Here is a 17,151-nt window from a genome sequence, read left to right as displayed (position 1 = left end):
TGTCAAGCCACGGCCCTCGGGCCAGTCCCCGGCCATCCTCAGTGAGCTGGCCCGCCTCGGCCCCCACCACGCTCTGATCCCCCAGAGGCCCCCCGAGCCCCCCACCCTCCTCAGGCCCCACCAGCTGCTGCTTGGAGGCAGCGATGGGGAGCCCAGCACACAGGCTCGGCCCTCACTTCCTGGTGGCAGAGCGGGGGGGTGGGGGGGCTTGTTCCCCGCAGTATCTGTTCTGTGAAGTTTGTTAAATGTAAGGAAAGCTTAAATTCTTGTATCTTTAAAAGAGAAATCTTATTTAACCCTTTTGTGTTCTAGATTTACTTACACACACAGCCTAGAGCTCGGTTTTAGTTTTAACATTGTGAAAATATTAAAAAACTCTTGTAACTTTATTCTTTTTTTCCTGCTGAAAAAATTAAACCAGTCGTACGAAAGTTCGGATTTCTCTGTTTCGCCCATTCTCCTACATTCCCCTGGAACCACTAGGAAACTAGTCAAAGGACCCCCTCCCACAGCTCTGCGGCCCGAGCCCTCTGAATGGTCTGTGGGTGGTCCCGCCAGGGGAGGCTGGGGCCTGGCCAGGAGGTGTGTCTGCTGGGCCCCGCTTTGCTGTCAGCAGGAGGTTGCACATCTGGAGAGATGGGAGGAAGTGAGCACCTGCTCTGGGCCCCGGGTTTGCATGGGTCCTGGGAAGCGGGTCAGCACCCAAGGCAGGACCCAGAGGGTGAAGAACGGCGTTTCCCTGGAGGGAGGACCAGGATGGTGTGTTTGCTGTGTGAACTCACTGGTGTAGAGCAGCGATTTCAGCCTGCTTTCTCTCACGGCCCACATAAACTGCTAAAGTTCGGTGGTTGCCGATATGACCCAAAAAATGGTATTTATTCACACCAGACAGCTCCTGTGTTGGCTGTTGTCATTTATTCGGCAATCTAAAGGAAAAGAGGTCAGTTCCCCTCAGTAGTCAGGTATTGCTTGTTTTAAAATTCGGTGGCACACAGTTGAAAATCACTGGTGTAGAGGATACACTTAATACTTGTGAAGATGTTTAAAAACATTTGGCGGAGTGGCACCCCTCCCCACCACCTTTAAGGCAGAAATATTGGCCACACAGTTGTCATGACGATGATGAAGGATCCTCAGAGGAAATCCGAGGTGCACGGAGTGAACAGATGGGCAGAGAGCACCGGGCCTGGGGGCCTGGGGACACGCGCCTGGCGGGGGTTAGTGGGACTGTGCCCGCGGCCTTGCCTCCAGTCAGCACCTCCCGGCTTTGGGAAGAGGAGGGCGTTCAGGTGGGCAGCAGGAGGACAGGAAGCCCCAGCTGGCAGTTGGAGTGGGATGGGTCATCAAGGTGGGGGTCAGCCACATGCTGGGAACTGAGAGGCCTCCCGCTCTGAGAAGGCGCCAGAGCAGCGGAAACACCCGAGGAAAGACCGGGGCCTCAGAGAGTTTCCCTCCTTCGCCACCATCCTCAGAGCTTCCCCGGGAGGGCTCCGGAAGAGGGGAATAACCAGAGAAAGACAGGGTGTGGGAAGGCACTGCCCGGCGAGGCCCAGGCCCACAACAGCCCGTTCACCTCCCTACGGGCTGGGAGGGGCTCCGTGAGTCAGTGTCTGTATTTGATTTACCTTCTACCATGGGGTTCGGGTATGAGTCTTAGATAGAAAATTACACAAACAGAAACAATTTATTGCAAAACAAAAAATAAGAGGAACCATAGACCCTGCATGACTTAGCTGTGAATAATATCAAATACAAATCATGTAAACACAGAAACAGTGACGAGGGTTGCTCTGGGAACAGTCAGTACTGGGAAGTCTGCAGGGTGCGCCAAGTTCCCATCGTCCCGTCCGTCGGAGGGAGTTGCGTGTCTAACATTCAAGAGAGCAATGTGTGTGAGGTTAGAAATGTAAGTGCAGCATGATGCTCTCCAGCTCCATCCATGCTGTTGCAAATAGTAAGAATTCCTTCTTGTTTACAGCAGCGTAGTATTCCATTGTATATATGTAACACAGTTTTCTAATCCACTCATCTGCTGATGGGCACTTCGGCTGTTTCCAAATCTTAGCTATGGTGAATTGTACTGCTATGAACATAGGGGTGCATATATCCTTTCTGATTGGTGTTTCTGGTTTCTTGGGATATAGTCTTAGAAGTGGGATTACTGGGTCAAATGGGAGTTCCATTTTTAACTTTTTGAGGAAACTCCATACTGTCTTCCACAGTGGCTGCACCAGACTGCATTCCCACCAGCAGTGCCCGAGAGTTCCTTTTTCTCCGCATCCTCGCCAACACTTGTCGTTTGTTGATTTTTTTTAAATTTCTTTATTGATTAAGGTATTACATATGTGTCCTTATCCCCCCATTGCCCTCCCACGCCCTCACTCATGCCCTCACCCCCTGGTGTCTGTGTCCATTGGTTAGGCTTATATGAATGCATGCAAGTCCTTTGGTTGATCTCTCCCCCTTACCCCCACCCTCCCTACCTTCCCTCTGAGGTTTGATGGTCTGATTGATGCTTCTCTGTCTCTGGATCTGTTTTTGTTAATCAGTTTATGTTGTTCATTATATTCCGTAAATGAGTGAGATCATATGATATTTATCTTTCTCTGACTGGCTTATTTCACCTAGCATAATGCTCTTCAGGTCCATCCATGCTGTTGCAAATGGTAAGAATTCCTTCATTTTTACTGCAGCGTAGTGTTGATTTGTTGATAGCCATTCTGACAGGTGTGAGATGGTACCTCATTGTTGTTTTGATTTGCATCTCTCGGATGATTAGTGACTTTGAACATGTTTTCATATGTCTCTTGGCTTTCTGTATGTCCTCTTTCGAAAGTGTCTATTTAGGTCCTTTGCCCATTTTCTTATTGGATTTTTTATCTTCCTTTTGTTAAGTTGTATGAGTTCTCTCTAAATTTTTGGAGATTAAACCCTTATCTGAAATATCATTGGCAAATATATTCTCCCATGCAGTGGGCTTTCTTGTTGTGTTGTTGATGGTTTCTTTTGCTGTGTAGAAGCTTTTTATTTTGATGTAGTCCCATTTGTTTATTTTCTCCTTAGTCTCCATTGCCCTATGAGCTGTGTTAGTAAAGATATTGCTATGACATACGAATGCTATTTTGTTGTCTATGTAGTCTTGTAGGATTTTTATGGTTTCCTGTCTTACATTTAAGTCCTTTAGCCATTTTGAGTTTGTTTTTGTGTATGGTGTTTTTGAACTTCATATAAATGAAGTAATATTATGTAAATTCTTCATGTTTTTTTTTTAAAATTTATTGTCTAAAGTTTTACATATGTCTCTTTTATCCCCTATTGACACCCCCCCGCCCCCCGCCCAAGCCATTCCTATCCCGGGCACCCCTATGTTCATAGCAGTACAATTCACCATAGCTAAGATTTGGAAACAGCCTAAGTGCCCATCAGCAGATGAGTGGATTAAAAAACTGTGGTACATCTACACAATGGAATACTACGCTGCTGTAAAAAAGAAAGAACTTTTACCATTTGCAACAGCATGGATGGAGCTGGAGAGCATTATGCTAAGTGAAATAAGCCAGTCAGAGAAAGATAAATATCACATGATCTCACTCATTTGTGCGATATAATGATCAACATAATTTGATGAACAAGAATAATGGCAGGGGATCGGGGGGGTTAGAGAGCAACCAAAGGACTTGTATGCCTGCATATTAGCATAACGAATGGACACAGACATTGGGGCGGTGGGGGCTTGCCCGGGGTAGGAATGGCTGGGGGGAGGGGGTGGATCAAGTGGGGAAAAAGGAGACATGTAAAGCTTTAGACAACAAATAAATAATAATAGTAATAAAAGAAATGTAAGTGCAGCAGAAAAAGCTGACGGTCCACTCACTCTCTTTGGAGTGGTGGGTGGGAATGAAGTAAGCTGTATGTGTACTGCCCTATGACTGTACACATGCATGATGTTGATGTTAAAAGTCAAAGAAGATAGAAGGGACCAGCCTCCCAGGGTGTTGGGCACGGTCTTCAGAAACCAGCCTGCCCCAGCACCCTCAAACCAGGGGCACATCCAGGTCCCGCCATGCCAAGTCGGGTGCTGGTTTCTGGTCAGACGTTTTGGAAGATGCAGGGCGGGCTTGGCGGACGCACAGCACAGGACTTGTTCCCTCCGGACCTTTTCTTAACTGGTGCCTCTGGGACCAGCTGTGCAGGTCCTTGAGCACCTTCTGTGTTTTTGAGGAAGAACTTGGGGCAGCCTGGAGGTCAGTGCACATGGGCCTCAGTGCTGCATCGTCACAGCAACCCAAACTCAAACCACCTGCCAGGCATGCTGGGCCAGTTCCTAGAACCCCACCTTCCCCACGGCGTAAATCCTGTCCCCTGGGTTTATAAACAGCAGGTGTTTCTGACCAATTCCTGGAGGGAGTCGGAGGTGGACAGTGAGCCAGGAGCAACAGGTGGGTGACCACAGGCTCCAGAGCTCCCACCCTGGGGCCCCGCTCACCTGCGGCCAGAGCCCAGGCAGGCTTCAGCAGAGGCCTGCAAATAGCCCTGGCCGCGTGGCGTGGTTGGAGCGTCATCCCGTGCACCAAAAGTTTGCAGGTTCGGTCCCTGAAGGGTGCATACGGTCAGTGTTTCTCTCTTTCCCTCTCGAAAATCAAACATATCAAGTGAGGATTTTGAAAAAGAGCCACAAAATAAAACTGATAGGTCACCCTCAGTTTGCACCTGGGCTTGGCTGGGAAGGTGAGACAGGCAGCCCGGAGCTCAAGGGCATCTCACAGACGCCAGTGATTAAGCTGCTGGCGATGAGGTGCCCCCAGACTGGGACTTGAGATCACGTGTGATGGTGATAAAACGTCCAGTTGGGTTCATGGACTTAGGAGGCAGGCTGGTTGGCACCCCCATTCTGCCCTCCTGGGGTGGGCCGAGCCCGAGCTATTGGAGGGAGTGTGGACTTGGTGGGGGCAGGGTTCTGGAAGGCTTTGGGAGCAGGAGGCCAAAGGTGAGAATGTGCCAACCCCCTGGGGCGGAGGCTTTGGAGTCTACAGGCCCAGCCCGCCAGCCACAGAGGAGATGGGGGTCCGGATAGGAGGGGAGACGGGACCCAAAAGGAGGACAGTGACAAGGACAGGCCTGAATGACGGGCCTTGGAGCCCATTGGGCAGAGCCTGGCTCCACACCTGCTGCTCTAGGTGCTGGGACACCGTGGGGAGGTGGGACCATCCAGGGTTTGAGCTGTGGAGGGATGTGGTCTGATGGGTTTTGCGGAGAAGAGTTACCCAGGGACGAGGCTACTGGGTAACTCGGGTGACCGGTGGGGGGCAGAGCTCAAGGGGCAGGGAGGTGGGCTGACCTGCAAGGGAGAGATGACAAGAGTGCAGACAGTGGGTGTGGCTGAGAGGAGACGTGGCGACCCCAGGGTTTGGGCCCGAACAGGAAGGGGAGATGGTCACTGTAAGGGACTCGTGGTTGGGGCTGGGTGGGAGCAGACTAAGCTGGGTGCAGGCTGGACACGCAGGTGGAAATGCTGAGCAGATGCCACACACAGCCCTCAGCTCCGCAAGGGGTCCTGGCCGGAGACGGCCTTTAAGGTCGTTAGGGAGGGAGGGAGCAAGGCCCAGGGAGACGGGGAGCCAGCAAGGGTGTCGGCGACCCAGAGAGCGGAGTCCTGGGGTGTTTTAAGGAGAAGGGGGGCGTGGGCACCTGTGGGGACTGGCCACTGGGCAGGAGAACCGGGAGCCTGGCTACAAGGGCTTCCTTTTCGAGGAGAAATTGGGCAGCAGTGGGGTGGGTGTGGGGAGAGAGCTGATTTTCAAGTAAAGGAGAAATTACTGTTACGCCAGTCGCCAGTCGAATGACCCAGTGGAGAGGGGTAAATAGGTGCAGGGGGGAGGGGACGGTGCTGAGATGGGGCCCCGGGTGGGAAGGGGAGGTGGGGGAGCCAGTGCTTGTGGAAGTTCTGTTTCTCTGTTGTTGCCTCCTGGGAGCTGGCGGCGGGCAGCAGTCACAGCCCCTGTGACGTGGGAGGCGGAGTGACAGGTGGCGTCACAGTGAAAGGAAGTGCTAGCTGAGGCCCCTCCCTGCAGGTCCCAGGGTTCGTAAGGTTTGCAGGAACTGGATACTTAACTGCTTTGGTTGAAACGGGTTCCTCGTTCAATTCCAGCTTCCACCACCACACTCCCACTCCTGTGGGGAGGTACTGAGGCCACATGGGCATTTCGGGGATTTGCCAAGGGGAGTGGAGTTGGGGAGATAGTTAATTCAGAATCAGTGGGATATGTTGGTGTGGTTGCAGTCCGCCCGTGTATAGGGGGTGACTGGCGGTCATCCTGGGCGAGGGTGGCCTCTGGGAAGACCAGCCGCTGTGCCGGGACTTGCGACTTGAAGGCGCAAGGCCAAGGTTGTTGCAGCCTAGCGCGTCCTGCAGAGCCTGGCCTGGCACAGCTGAGTGGAGGGGGAGTGGAGACGGGAAAGGTATGGAGCCAGAGGTAGTCCACGGGAAACTGTCCACCATCCGTGTGAACATGAAGAGGACTGGTCCTCGTCCAGGCCTGCGGGAACCGAGCGTGCTCGCGATGCAGATGTGCCACTTTGTTCAGCAGAGGGCAGGATGGGGAATTCTCGCTGTGCCTGGGCTCTTACCGCTCATGCAGCAAGACCTTGGTCACAGTCTGGACTTTTTAAAAAATTTTATTGTTTAAAGTATTACCAATAGTAGTACACGTCTCCTTTTTTTTCCCATTGACCTTTCCCCGGCCTCCCCTACCCCCCAGCACATGCTCTCACCCTCCGCTCAGTGTCTTGCGTCCATTGGTTATGCTTATATGCATGCATACAAGTCCTTCGGTTGATCTCTTACCTCCCCCGCCCCAACCCTCTCAGTAGTCTGACAGTCTGTTTGATGCTTCTCTGCCTCTGTATCTATTTTTGTTCACCAGTTTATAATGTTCTTTATATTCCACAAATGAGTGAGACCATGTGGTATTTTTCTTTCACTACTGGCTTATTTCATGATATTCTGGACTTTTTAATGTTTGGGTATTGGTCAGCTTTTAAAAATGTTACGTGTTGTGATTTCTTATTCAGCCCCCGCGGAGCAGGGTCCGAGGTCCTCCCCGTGTCCTGGGCTGACACGAGGAGCGTGGGTCTGCGTGTGGTCACCTGTGTGGCTACGCATCTGCTTAGGTCGGCTGACAGTCTTGATGGAGGAAGCAGGGTGCTGTGTCTGGTGTGAGCACCATGTTGAGTCACAAATGGGCTGAGTAGCACTGGTCTAAGGACAGATGAGAAATGCCATGGATTTGTCGTGACTTTAAACATGTCCTTGAATTCCCTGAGCCCCTCCCCCCGAATGTGGCTGGCCTTGGTGACTTGCTTCTAAGACGCACATGGAGAGGGCTGCTTCCTGGCTGCGGGTGGAGCCGAAGGCACGGGACGACGTGTGTGCCTGTGTCACCCGTGCCGCAGGGGCTCGGGGCCGACAGGTGAGGGTCTGACTGGCCACGCCCACGAGGACCGTGATGACCAGGAAGTGGAACAACAGGTGGTGGTGTTTGGACACGGACCCCTCGGACACTGTTGGTGGGACCGGAACGGTGTGGCCACTGCAGAAGGCGGTTTGGTGGTCCCTCAAAAGATGACACAGACTTACCGCATCATCCAGCAATTCCACTCCTGGGTATACACCCCTGAACATGAAAGCAGGGACTCACTCACGCATGTGCACAGACGTGCTCCATCCACAGTGGGCAAAGGGAATCAGCCCAGGGCCCACCGAGGGTGAACGGGCCAACCGGGTGCAGGATGCGCACCCAGTTCCGCCTCAGAAAGAAGTGAAGGCGACCACGTGGCCCCCTCGCCAACGCGGGGCGAGTGAAAGAAGCCAGGCACAGGAGGCCACACAGTAGGCGACTCCTTTTAAATGAAATGCCCAGGACAGGAAAGTCACAGACGGAAAGCAGATGGGTCGCCACCGGGGGTGGAGGGGAGAGGTTTGCTTTCCAGGTGGTGAAAACGATCCGGATGCTGTTTGCACACGGTCGTAAAGGTACTAAACGCCACCGAACTGGTCGTTTAAAGTGGGGGAGTTTATGTTGTGTGACTCTCAACTCCATTTAAAGAGAGTTTGGCTGCCCCGGAGAGCCAGGAGGCCCGATTGAGGCAGCGGCTCTCGCCAGACGCTGGGAGCATCGCCGAGCAAGAGGGTCCTTCCATCCCCACCAAAGGGCACACCAGCCAGGGTCTGTTACCCCAGTACCCTAAACCCAGCACCCCCATTGGGTCCACCTGCCGCTCAAGGTTGGCCCACCCAGAAGAGACCCCTCCCTGGGGAGGGGCCCGCGGGTGATGCTCACGGTGCTCCAGAGGGAGGGGCGCGGCCAGCGGAGAGCAGCCGGTGGGGGAGCCGGGCTTGGGGCAATCAGCGTACCTGCCGATGAATGGGGTTTCAGGACTATTTCTGGAGTAAGGAAAACGAAGACAGAAATAGGCCAGCGGCAGGACGTTAACAGATCATCAGAATAGCTGGCAGTGATCACACACCTACTTCGTGCCAGGCTGTCCCCGGAGCCGTTCACATACGCCTTATCTAATCCTCACCGTCCCATGAAGCAGTAACTGTTCGCGCCATTTGCCAGACGAGAAAACGGAGGCTCAGAGGTGTCTCCTGAGCCATGCGGCTTCTCTACAGATAATTTGAGAGCCGCGGAGCTGGCCTGGAGCCGGGAGGACCCACAGGCGCCACCTTAGAGACGAGGCCACTGGATGATCATTCCTGTGTGGAGACCCGTGTCCTCTGTTACCGTGTCCTGTATGTGAAGGCCAATCCAGCCTGCCATCGTGTCTTCCACCACTTCCTCAGTTTCTGGCATCCCCTCCTCATTTGTATTCTGACTTTTTTTCTCAAGCTATGTATCGTTTTGGTCCTTGCTTGTGATTTTGAGGGAGGGGAAAGCAACAATGGATGTCATTGTGCCTCGTTTGCACAAGTTAAGTTGCAGTTAATATTGCCCATTGCCCTCCAAACTAGCCACCTGCCACCTTTGACTTCTAAGTCCAAGACTTCAGATCTTTAAAATGTAAATAGATGAAAAAGTAGAATATACGGAAGCTTTGTGGTCCAGGCAGGTGCAGGGGCAGAGTCAGGCGTAGCTACTTCAGGAGAGTTCATCCTTCCACGTCCTGGGCAAGTGCGTCCTGCCGCTCCAGCCCCACAACATGAAAGGGCAGCGTGTTGGGATAGTGGACGTTGGAGAGAGGCAAGTGGGGTCCCCAGGCACCCACACGAGCTCACGGCCAGCCTCAGGGACTGTCCCAAAGGCGGTCAGTTCCAGAAAACCGATGCCACCAGAATCGAACGTTCTGGCACTGGGCGCCTCCTCGGCTGTCACCACCAGGTGCCCGTCCCTCAGCCCTCATCTCCGGGCTCCACCAGGCACCAGGGCTCAGCCTGGGCCCCGCCTCTTCCCTGCGTGATCCCTCCCGGCTCCATAACCACCAGGGAGGTGGCCCAGGTCTGCCCCCAGCCCCGGCCCAGGCTCCAGCTGCTCTCAGGTCTAGTTCAGCGCCCCCGAAGGCTGGGTGCTTTGTGGGAACCGGACTGCAGCCCGACCGCCCCCCGCAGGCCCGGCGCACGCACGTGGCACCTAACCAGGTCCCAGGCGAGTCTGGAGTCACCTCCACCGCGGAAACCAAGGCGCCTGCTCTGCCGCGCTTGCTCACCGCTCGGAAAACGCTGACGTGAAATCACAGGCATCCTGCCGCCTCCTGGTCCCATGCCGTCAAGTCCTGTTTCCCCTGACGTCTGCTCAGCCGAGGGACAGAGGCCGTGCCTGTGGCTTCCCCGGCACAGGGGCCGTGGGAACGTGACCTGGACGCCTGTCGTTTTCCCTCCGGCCTGGCCGGGTTTCGTGTTGGTGAGCGGGTCCCTCTGAGGTCCGGCTGCAGGGCCTTCCCGGTGACAGGCCAGCCTGTCAGGAGCTGACCCGCCCAGGCCGGCCCCTCCCATCCTCGGAGCCCACCTCCCGCCGCGGCTGCTGCCCCGTCCACGAGGCCCCCAGCTCTCCCCCTTCTGCCCTCAGCTGCCCCGTCCTCCTCCCTCGCCCTCCCAGCGGGAACTCTCCTCGCAGCCGCACCGCAGCCCGGCCGCCTTCCACTGGCTGCCATCAGCCCGGCCGGTTCTCTCCGCCTGGCCCTCCCGCCAGCTTGGTCTTTCCCTCGGGCTTTGCCCAGCTGTCGCTCTGGGAGGCTTCTCAGGGCCCCCCTGGACCTGCGAGCGGCTTCTAGTCCTCACCTCCCGGAGCCCACGGGCGTGCGGTCACCCCTCGGAACCAAGGGCCTCGAGGCAGGACCTCTGTCTGTTCTGTGGGCCTTGATGGCGCTGCGTCCCCAGCACTCGGAGCAGGGCCGGGCCGGCGGTGCTCCGCCCTGAGCTGAAGGACCAGTGATGGCCGAGGGACGGAGGGGGGACAGCATGGGGGGGGCAGCATGGTGAACCCCGCTGCTCCCTGGGTTTGGTTTTGTCTTGTTCGACATTTCAGTCAACACGGAGCTCAGAAGTAAGCGCACGTGACGAGGCCGAAATCAAGTTTCCCAAGGGCCTTGCTAAAGGGGGGCTCCCCTGCGAGGCCCAAACCTCCAGGTTAACCAGCCGCCGAAGGCCTGGGAGGGAACAGCCCGCGGGCGGCCAGCCAGGCGGGGTCTGAGGCCCAGTGCGTTCGCGGTGGCATTTCTTCCACCAAACGCCACTGAAGAGGCATCTCGGGGAGGAGAGGGAGATGGGGACCCCAGTGCGGGGAGCCGGGCGGCTCTAAGGCCTCTGCTCTGAGGAGAAGGCCCAGCACGAGGGCGGCTGGACACGACAACACTGGCTCGGAGGCGGGCGCCTGTCCACGTCCACGGCAGAGAAGGCGGGGGGGAGGGCAGGCACCCATGGTGCCGGGGAGGGAGGGTCGAGGGAAGCCTGATGGGCCGGGCCCGGGAGGGGCTGCAGGCGGCTGTGGAGGACACGAATGTCACAGCCCCGGGAGCCGTCACTCAGAGGGGCGCACGCGTACAGGCACCTCGGGATGTTCTGAACACGGGCTGCGTAATTGCTCACTTTGGCTGCTCCACCAAGTGAGGGGCGCAGCCTGCCCTCAAGTCCATCCCGCTCCAAAGGGCACCCCTGCCGGAGCGTCTGTGGGCGCTGACGAAGCTTCCCGGGCGCCCAGAGGAGCCGCCCGGCCCCGCACCGGCCCCACCACCTGAGGCCCCGCACCGGCCCCAAAGGCAGGGGAGGCCCGTTCTCTGGGAATTCAGCTTGCACCGTGTGACCAGAGTCGTTCACGGCCAAGGCCCCGTCACCCTGAGGTGCTCCTGTCACCCCCACACCCGTCTTGCAGGCGCTGGAGGGCCGGGGCCAGAGCCGGGTGCCCGTGGGGCCTTGGCCGGGAGAGGCAGGCCCTGGTCAGCGCTCTGCCCCCACCATCACCTCCTCAGACCTCGGTGCCCTGTGCCATTGACGGTGGGGCTGCTGAGCAGGGCCCGGACGAACTCCCCATTGCTTGGGGCCTGCTGCGAGGGTGCAGCTGGGCCCCTCCCCCAAACTGTCAGGCGCAGGACAAGCAGTAAACCCGGAACCCAGAGCTACAAGCTGCCATGGGACCAGACTGCCCCCTGCCCCCCCTCCACTCCCCTCCACACGCACCCAGGGCCCGACGCCGAGGCCACACCCCCAGGGCCAGGCACGGTGACCTCACACAGGCTGGTTCTGCCCACCCTGGGGCTCACGTGGCAGGAAGAGGCTATTTGGAGGCAGGTGGACGGACTGTCAGTCAATGCCACCAGGGTTCCCAGGGCCGGGCCCACCCAGAGGCCTCTCAGACTGCCGCCCCCTCCCTCACCTTCCAGCGGCACCTTCAGGGCAGCCCTCTGGTGGGAAGGAGCCCGGATAGTCAGTCGCCCGCCGCAGCCAGCAGGGGGCAGCCGTGGAGACAGGTGCAGGCCTTCTCCTCACCTCCAGGCTCAGGGCTGTAAATAGGGTGCAAATGGCAAATGCACAGCCTTTTACCACCAATTGCAGGGGGTGACTGAGTCTTTAGGGGAGGCCTCTGGGGAGAACGTCAGTTCTTAAAAAAGCTAAGCGGTGGTGGGGCCCCTCAGTCCGGCTTGTCTGGGAGAAGCCGGCTCGGTGGGTGTCACAGAGGAGGTGAGTGACAGGCCCAGGGCAGGAGGACTCGGAGCGGGCCAGGGGGAGGGCACCCTTGCCCCTTCTGCCAGGTTAGAGCATTACTCCATGAGCATTCCCTTAGTTTTTTAATGAGTCATCTTACAAAACCAGTTCTATTCTAACAAGGGTACAGGGGGCTCACCTGGCCCCCATGTGCCTGCTCCCCACCCCACCCCCAAAGAGGCAGGTCCCAGCCCACATCAGCGCAGCACAAAGTCCTGCCTGAAGGGTGTGGGGTGCTTGGTGGGGATCACAGTCACCCACACAGCGCCCGTCGGCAGAGGTGGTCCCAGGCCCCAGGGAAGGGCACGGCCCCTCCAGCCAAGCTGACGGGAACCAGAGAACCCCGTCCTCTCTCCTCCACAGACCTGCAGGGCTGCGGGCACAGGAGGCTGCTCTACGCCCCCCCACCCCCCCGCCAGCCCCTCCTTGCCACCTTTCCCATTCCTCTGTCACACCTCCAGGGCTCTGGATCCTCACCTGTAACCAGGTGTGAGGGCAACCTCCAGGAGGAAGCAGCATTCGGGGTGCCTGCATTCTGTCCCAACCGCCCCTTCCCCTTTCCCAGAAACCTGCACACACCGGCACCGTGAGGACTTCTGACTTAATATCAGTCACAAAACCCAGGGGGCACAGCCCAGGCACTGCATCTCAATCCTGGGGCCTCGAATGAGCACAGGCTGCTGCTGGAGCGGTGGTCAGAGCAAGCTCGCAGCGTTCAGGGCTGCGGCCACGGGCCTGGCCACGGTCACAGGCAGCAGCTATGGCCACGGGCAGCTGCTGAGCCCCAGCCACCTCGGCAGCATCAAGGGACCTGCCACCCACAGGAAAGGCAGGGGTATGCGGGAAACCCCGGAAAGCAAACACTAATGAGGAAAAACTCCTGGAAGGAGACCAATTTAATTTTCCTTTCCCCCTTTGACACCTTTCTCTCCTGTCCAAAGGGAGACTGTTCCCTGCAGCGGATGGGGACACTCCCTCTCTATTGCAAGTGGCTGCGGCCCCAGGCGCGCTGCTTTTTATCACACACGGCGCCTTTCTTCCCCGAGTCTCTGGAAGGGATAAGTGATTACCATTTTGTTATCTTCTAAATTAAATAAAGGTGAAGTTGACTGGGCTGCAGCCGTCTGCACAGCAGTTTAGCAATTGGGGCGACAGCATAACTACTGGGCAATTTTTTGCACAATTCAAAACTCTTTTTTTTTTCCCCAAGGAATCAGTCTAACAAACATCCCACTGTTGCTGAAAATAATGTCTTTTCCCAACTCTTCTAGGAATAAAACACTTTTAATGTATTTGTCATTAAATAAGATTTTAAAAGTGACAATTTAAAGAGCGATTGAGAAGAGTCCCACATCCATCATGGGCTCATGGTTCTATATCAGAAACAGAACAGAACAAGCACTGAGAATACGGAAAACAAGTGTGTGTAGATGGCAGTGTGTTACCCCACTGCACCTGCTTCAAGTCGGCAGCTTGAATAGCACCTTGATGAGGTGTACCCCCCCCCCCCCGCCGGCACAGGGTCCCCGTCCTCTCTCCTCCACAGACCTGCAGGGCTGCTGGGCACAGGAGGCTGCTCTACCGGCACGGGCTCCCGGCGTGCTCACTGTCGCCCAGGGCCTCCTGGGAACTGTCAGAGTGCCTTGAAGGCTCCCTCCCACAGCCCTGGTGAAAGCGGCCTTTCATTCCCATGGTGCCCTTTCTTGATGCGGGGGGGGGGGGGGGGGTGAGTAGGAGGTGGTTACAAAGCTGTTGTTTTAGTTTGTAATTGACAAGGGTCACAGTAACGGGCCAGAGGTCACAAACACCCCTGTCCACCTCCCCTGAGGGTCCAGCCTCACCTGACCTTGCCTCAGCCTGGTCACCACCCAGGCCGTGTCCTCGCAGAGGCAAGGGAGCCAGGTCCCACACCAGCCCTGCCCTGCCATGGCCCAGCCCAGGTTCCTTCCTCAAACCGGGTGTCTGGGAACCCTTCTAGCTGAGTGCCGCCCAGCTTGCACCTGCACCCAGTAGGCTCCCTGAGTCTCTTCCTGTTTTGGGACCGTTTCGGTCCAGGCGGCCGCAGGGGAGGAGACCTCCGCAGGCCCAGCTGGCGCCGGAGAACAGCAGTCGGGCAGTCTGGGGCTCACCCCACTCCCTGGAGGTGAGGCCTCGGTCTGGCGTGTCTGCTGTGAAAGGCCTCCAGCGGGGTCTCCAGCCCCCTGCAGCCCCCTCTCCCCAGTCAGGAGGCCGTCGGGAGGGCAGAGCCCCTGCCTGGTCCCAGGGGGCAGCTGCGCAGGGCTTGCTGAGCTCCTCTGGGCGCAGAGCAGTGCCCATGCCCGTGAGGCCTCCAGACAGGTGTGGGCCAGGCCAGCTGCTTCCCTGCCACCATGTCATCAGACTGCCTCGGTTTCCCCTTCCTTCCCTTCATCTGATAGGAGCCACTGAAGTGCCAGAGGCGGGGGGTGGGGGAGGGGAGACAGAGTCCATTCTCTCAAGACAGACCTAGGGCAGAGGTGTGGAAGGTGCACACTCCAAAGGGGTCGCCAGGAGACAGCAGGGAGGAGGGGAGCCCGGCGGGAAGGGACCGCGGGGCCCAATGCTCTGACACAGTCTGTGCCCCTTCAGGGGGGAGCTGAGCAGCCAGCGGCGCGCAGCCCTGGCCTGGCCGCGGGTGTGCTGTGTGGGCAGCGGGGCCCACCCCATGTCCTTGGGTCCATGCTGTGGGCTTCCTCTCTGCACAGGTGACTTCAGAGTTCACCAAGAGGCCCTTGGACAGGTGAGCCTTGGAAAGCCTCTGCACTCGCCTGCTGACTCCTCCGGCTGCCCAGTGAGTGGGTGGCTGGCGGGGTGGGCAGGAACCGCCGCTCACAGGGGCCTGGGGCTGGGTGTGGACAGCAGCACCGTGCTCATCCCACACAGGGGAGGAGGGCAGTTCAGAACGCGAGGGGCAGGGAGACTGGGAGCCCCACTCCCCCCGGCGCGCTTCCACAGTCCTTCATCCGATGCTACCCCACTGTCCCCTCAGTCACTCGGGACTCGGCTACAGGAGAAAGCAGTGAGCCGGCCCTGCTCTTTGCACACCAAACCACGGTGTCTTTAAGACGCCAGAGAAAGGACCCGAGTGCGCCCCCCAGCGTCACAGGGTGCGCAGGACTCTGCGTGTGGGGGAGCTTCACAGAGCGGACAGCCAGCCAAGGGAGAGCTGCAGAGAGGAAACAGCGACAAGAATAGATGGAGTTACAAGGGAACCCAAATGGAGATGGCTGAGACACAACAGCGCGGGCCGAGCAAGCCGCGAGACACGGCGCAGCGAGGAGGAGGAAAGCGTCTCGGAACTGGAGGATGGAGATGACCAGGGCCGCGCCGGGCCCAGGCCTGCATTCCTGCCCGCCCTGCCCGCGGCCCCACTGGCAACTGGCAGACAGGCCCAGCCCAACGGGAGGTGTGCAGGTTCCACACAGGCATCTGAGCACGGCATCAGCAGGCGCACAGTGGGTGCTCCTGCCCCCTCCCAAGGCGGACTCACCACGGAAGGACAGGTCCGCGACCTGGCAGCCGAGTGAGTGCCACGGCTGCTCGGTGCCACGGCTGCTCGGTGCCAGGCTGCTCGGTGCCACGGCTGCTCAGTGCCTGTGTTCTGATGAACTTCCTTGGAGGAGTGTCCCTGTCAGCCCTGGGGAGACGCATGTGCTTCTCGCTCCACCCCACGCTTAACCATTCAAAACTAAGGAAGGACAATTAGTGTCAAAGGGGTTAAAACAAGTGCTGTTTGAGCATTTCAAAAAGACCAGGACACCCATGATTCAGCAAACAGGGAGTAACTAAAAGAAATAAAAAGCCATTCAGTTGCCAGAGTGACGTGTTCATGAGTAGACACGAAGGAAACCCATTTCTCAAAGGGCGCCCGCCCCAGGTCCGAGAGGCCTGTCTGCCCCTGCCCACCCACACGCGCCGGCTCTGGGCCTGGTTAGATTGGAGAGGTAGGGTGTGAACGCTGGACTGATGAAGACTGAAGACCATTTTCTCCCCCTGGAGACCAGCCTGATCGGAACGAACTGAGGAGAATGAAGCGGCCCCTTCCTGTCCTTGGGAGCAAACCTGCTCCGTGTCCGTCTCTGCAGCCAGGTCTGCTCCCCGCAGGAAGGGGCGGGGCAGTGACACAGCCCTGCTGGGGACACGGTCCTGTGCACAGGCCCCCGAGTCCCTGCCCATAGAGCCCCTTTACTGGTGCTGCCGGCCGGATGAGCGAGAGTGGGAGCCCGGGCTGGAGGGCAGTGAGCTGCCGCTGGGGGCCTGCAGAGCGCGGGGCTCGAGTGGCTGGCTGGCCGGGCTGGTGTCCCCCGTCCCCGGCTCCTCGCTGTTTTCTTCCTTCAGGCTGCTCTGCTGCTCCGGACACTCGAAGTGGACACAATGGAACACCTGGTGAGAGAAGGCATACGCCGTGAGTGACGGTCAGTGTCCCCCTGGGGCTGCCACCCGGCGGGACCCTGTCCTGCTGCCTGCCCCGTGCAGATGCCCAGCAGCAGCTGGAGGGCTGAGGCTCAGTCAGGGTCAAAGCAGATGAACCATGAAGTTCGGCACCAGGACTGGACTCCTCTGATGTTGGTTACTTTTGTCTCCGATGTTGGTTAGCTCTCTTTAATTCGTTAATTCTTGCATTGGGCAGTTGGGTTAAAAGTCTGTGGGGCAACATGGACTATGGAAATGGTGGTGAAGATGCTAAAAACCTCTGAGTTGTACACTTTCAATAGGTGACTTGTATGGTATGTGAACTATCTCAATAAAGTTACTTACAAAAAGCCACAGGGTATCACCCCAGAGGAGGACCCAGGCTCATCTCCTAGGGTGCAAACCAGCCCCTCCCTCCCTAGCCTCCTCTGGGTGCCTAATTAGACGTTGGGGAGGGGACTTCACCTGCCATGCCTGGGCCAACCTGCACCCAAAGCCTCACCTGGAGGAGCCCCCCGACCAGG

At 57.6% G+C, this 17,151-nt stretch overlaps 1 protein-coding gene across 3 annotated transcripts in view; it reads right to left on the bottom strand.

Moving 5' to 3' along the window:
- Positions 1-634: 634 nt before the first annotated feature.
- The window catches only part of BTBD9 (BTB domain containing 9), a 483,558-nt gene continuing 467,041 nt past the window's right edge, over positions 635-17,151 (bottom strand). For all 3 annotated transcript variants that reach the window (XM_079780631.1, XM_079780629.1, XM_079780630.1), the window contains exon 11: positions 635-16,597. In XM_079780631.1, the coding sequence (XP_079636757.1) occupies positions 16,400-16,597 (198 nt within the window). In that variant the 3' untranslated portion in view covers positions 635-16,399. The remainder of the gene's footprint in view (positions 16,598-17,151) is intronic.

This window comes from Cnephaeus nilssonii, assembly GCF_951640355.1.
Source record: "Cnephaeus nilssonii genome assembly, chromosome: 9".
In the NCBI taxonomy this organism is placed as follows: domain Eukaryota; kingdom Metazoa; phylum Chordata; class Mammalia; order Chiroptera; family Vespertilionidae; genus Cnephaeus; species Cnephaeus nilssonii.
The sequence above is the reverse complement of the archived record's forward strand: the minus strand, read 5'-3'. Positions and strand labels throughout refer to the sequence as shown.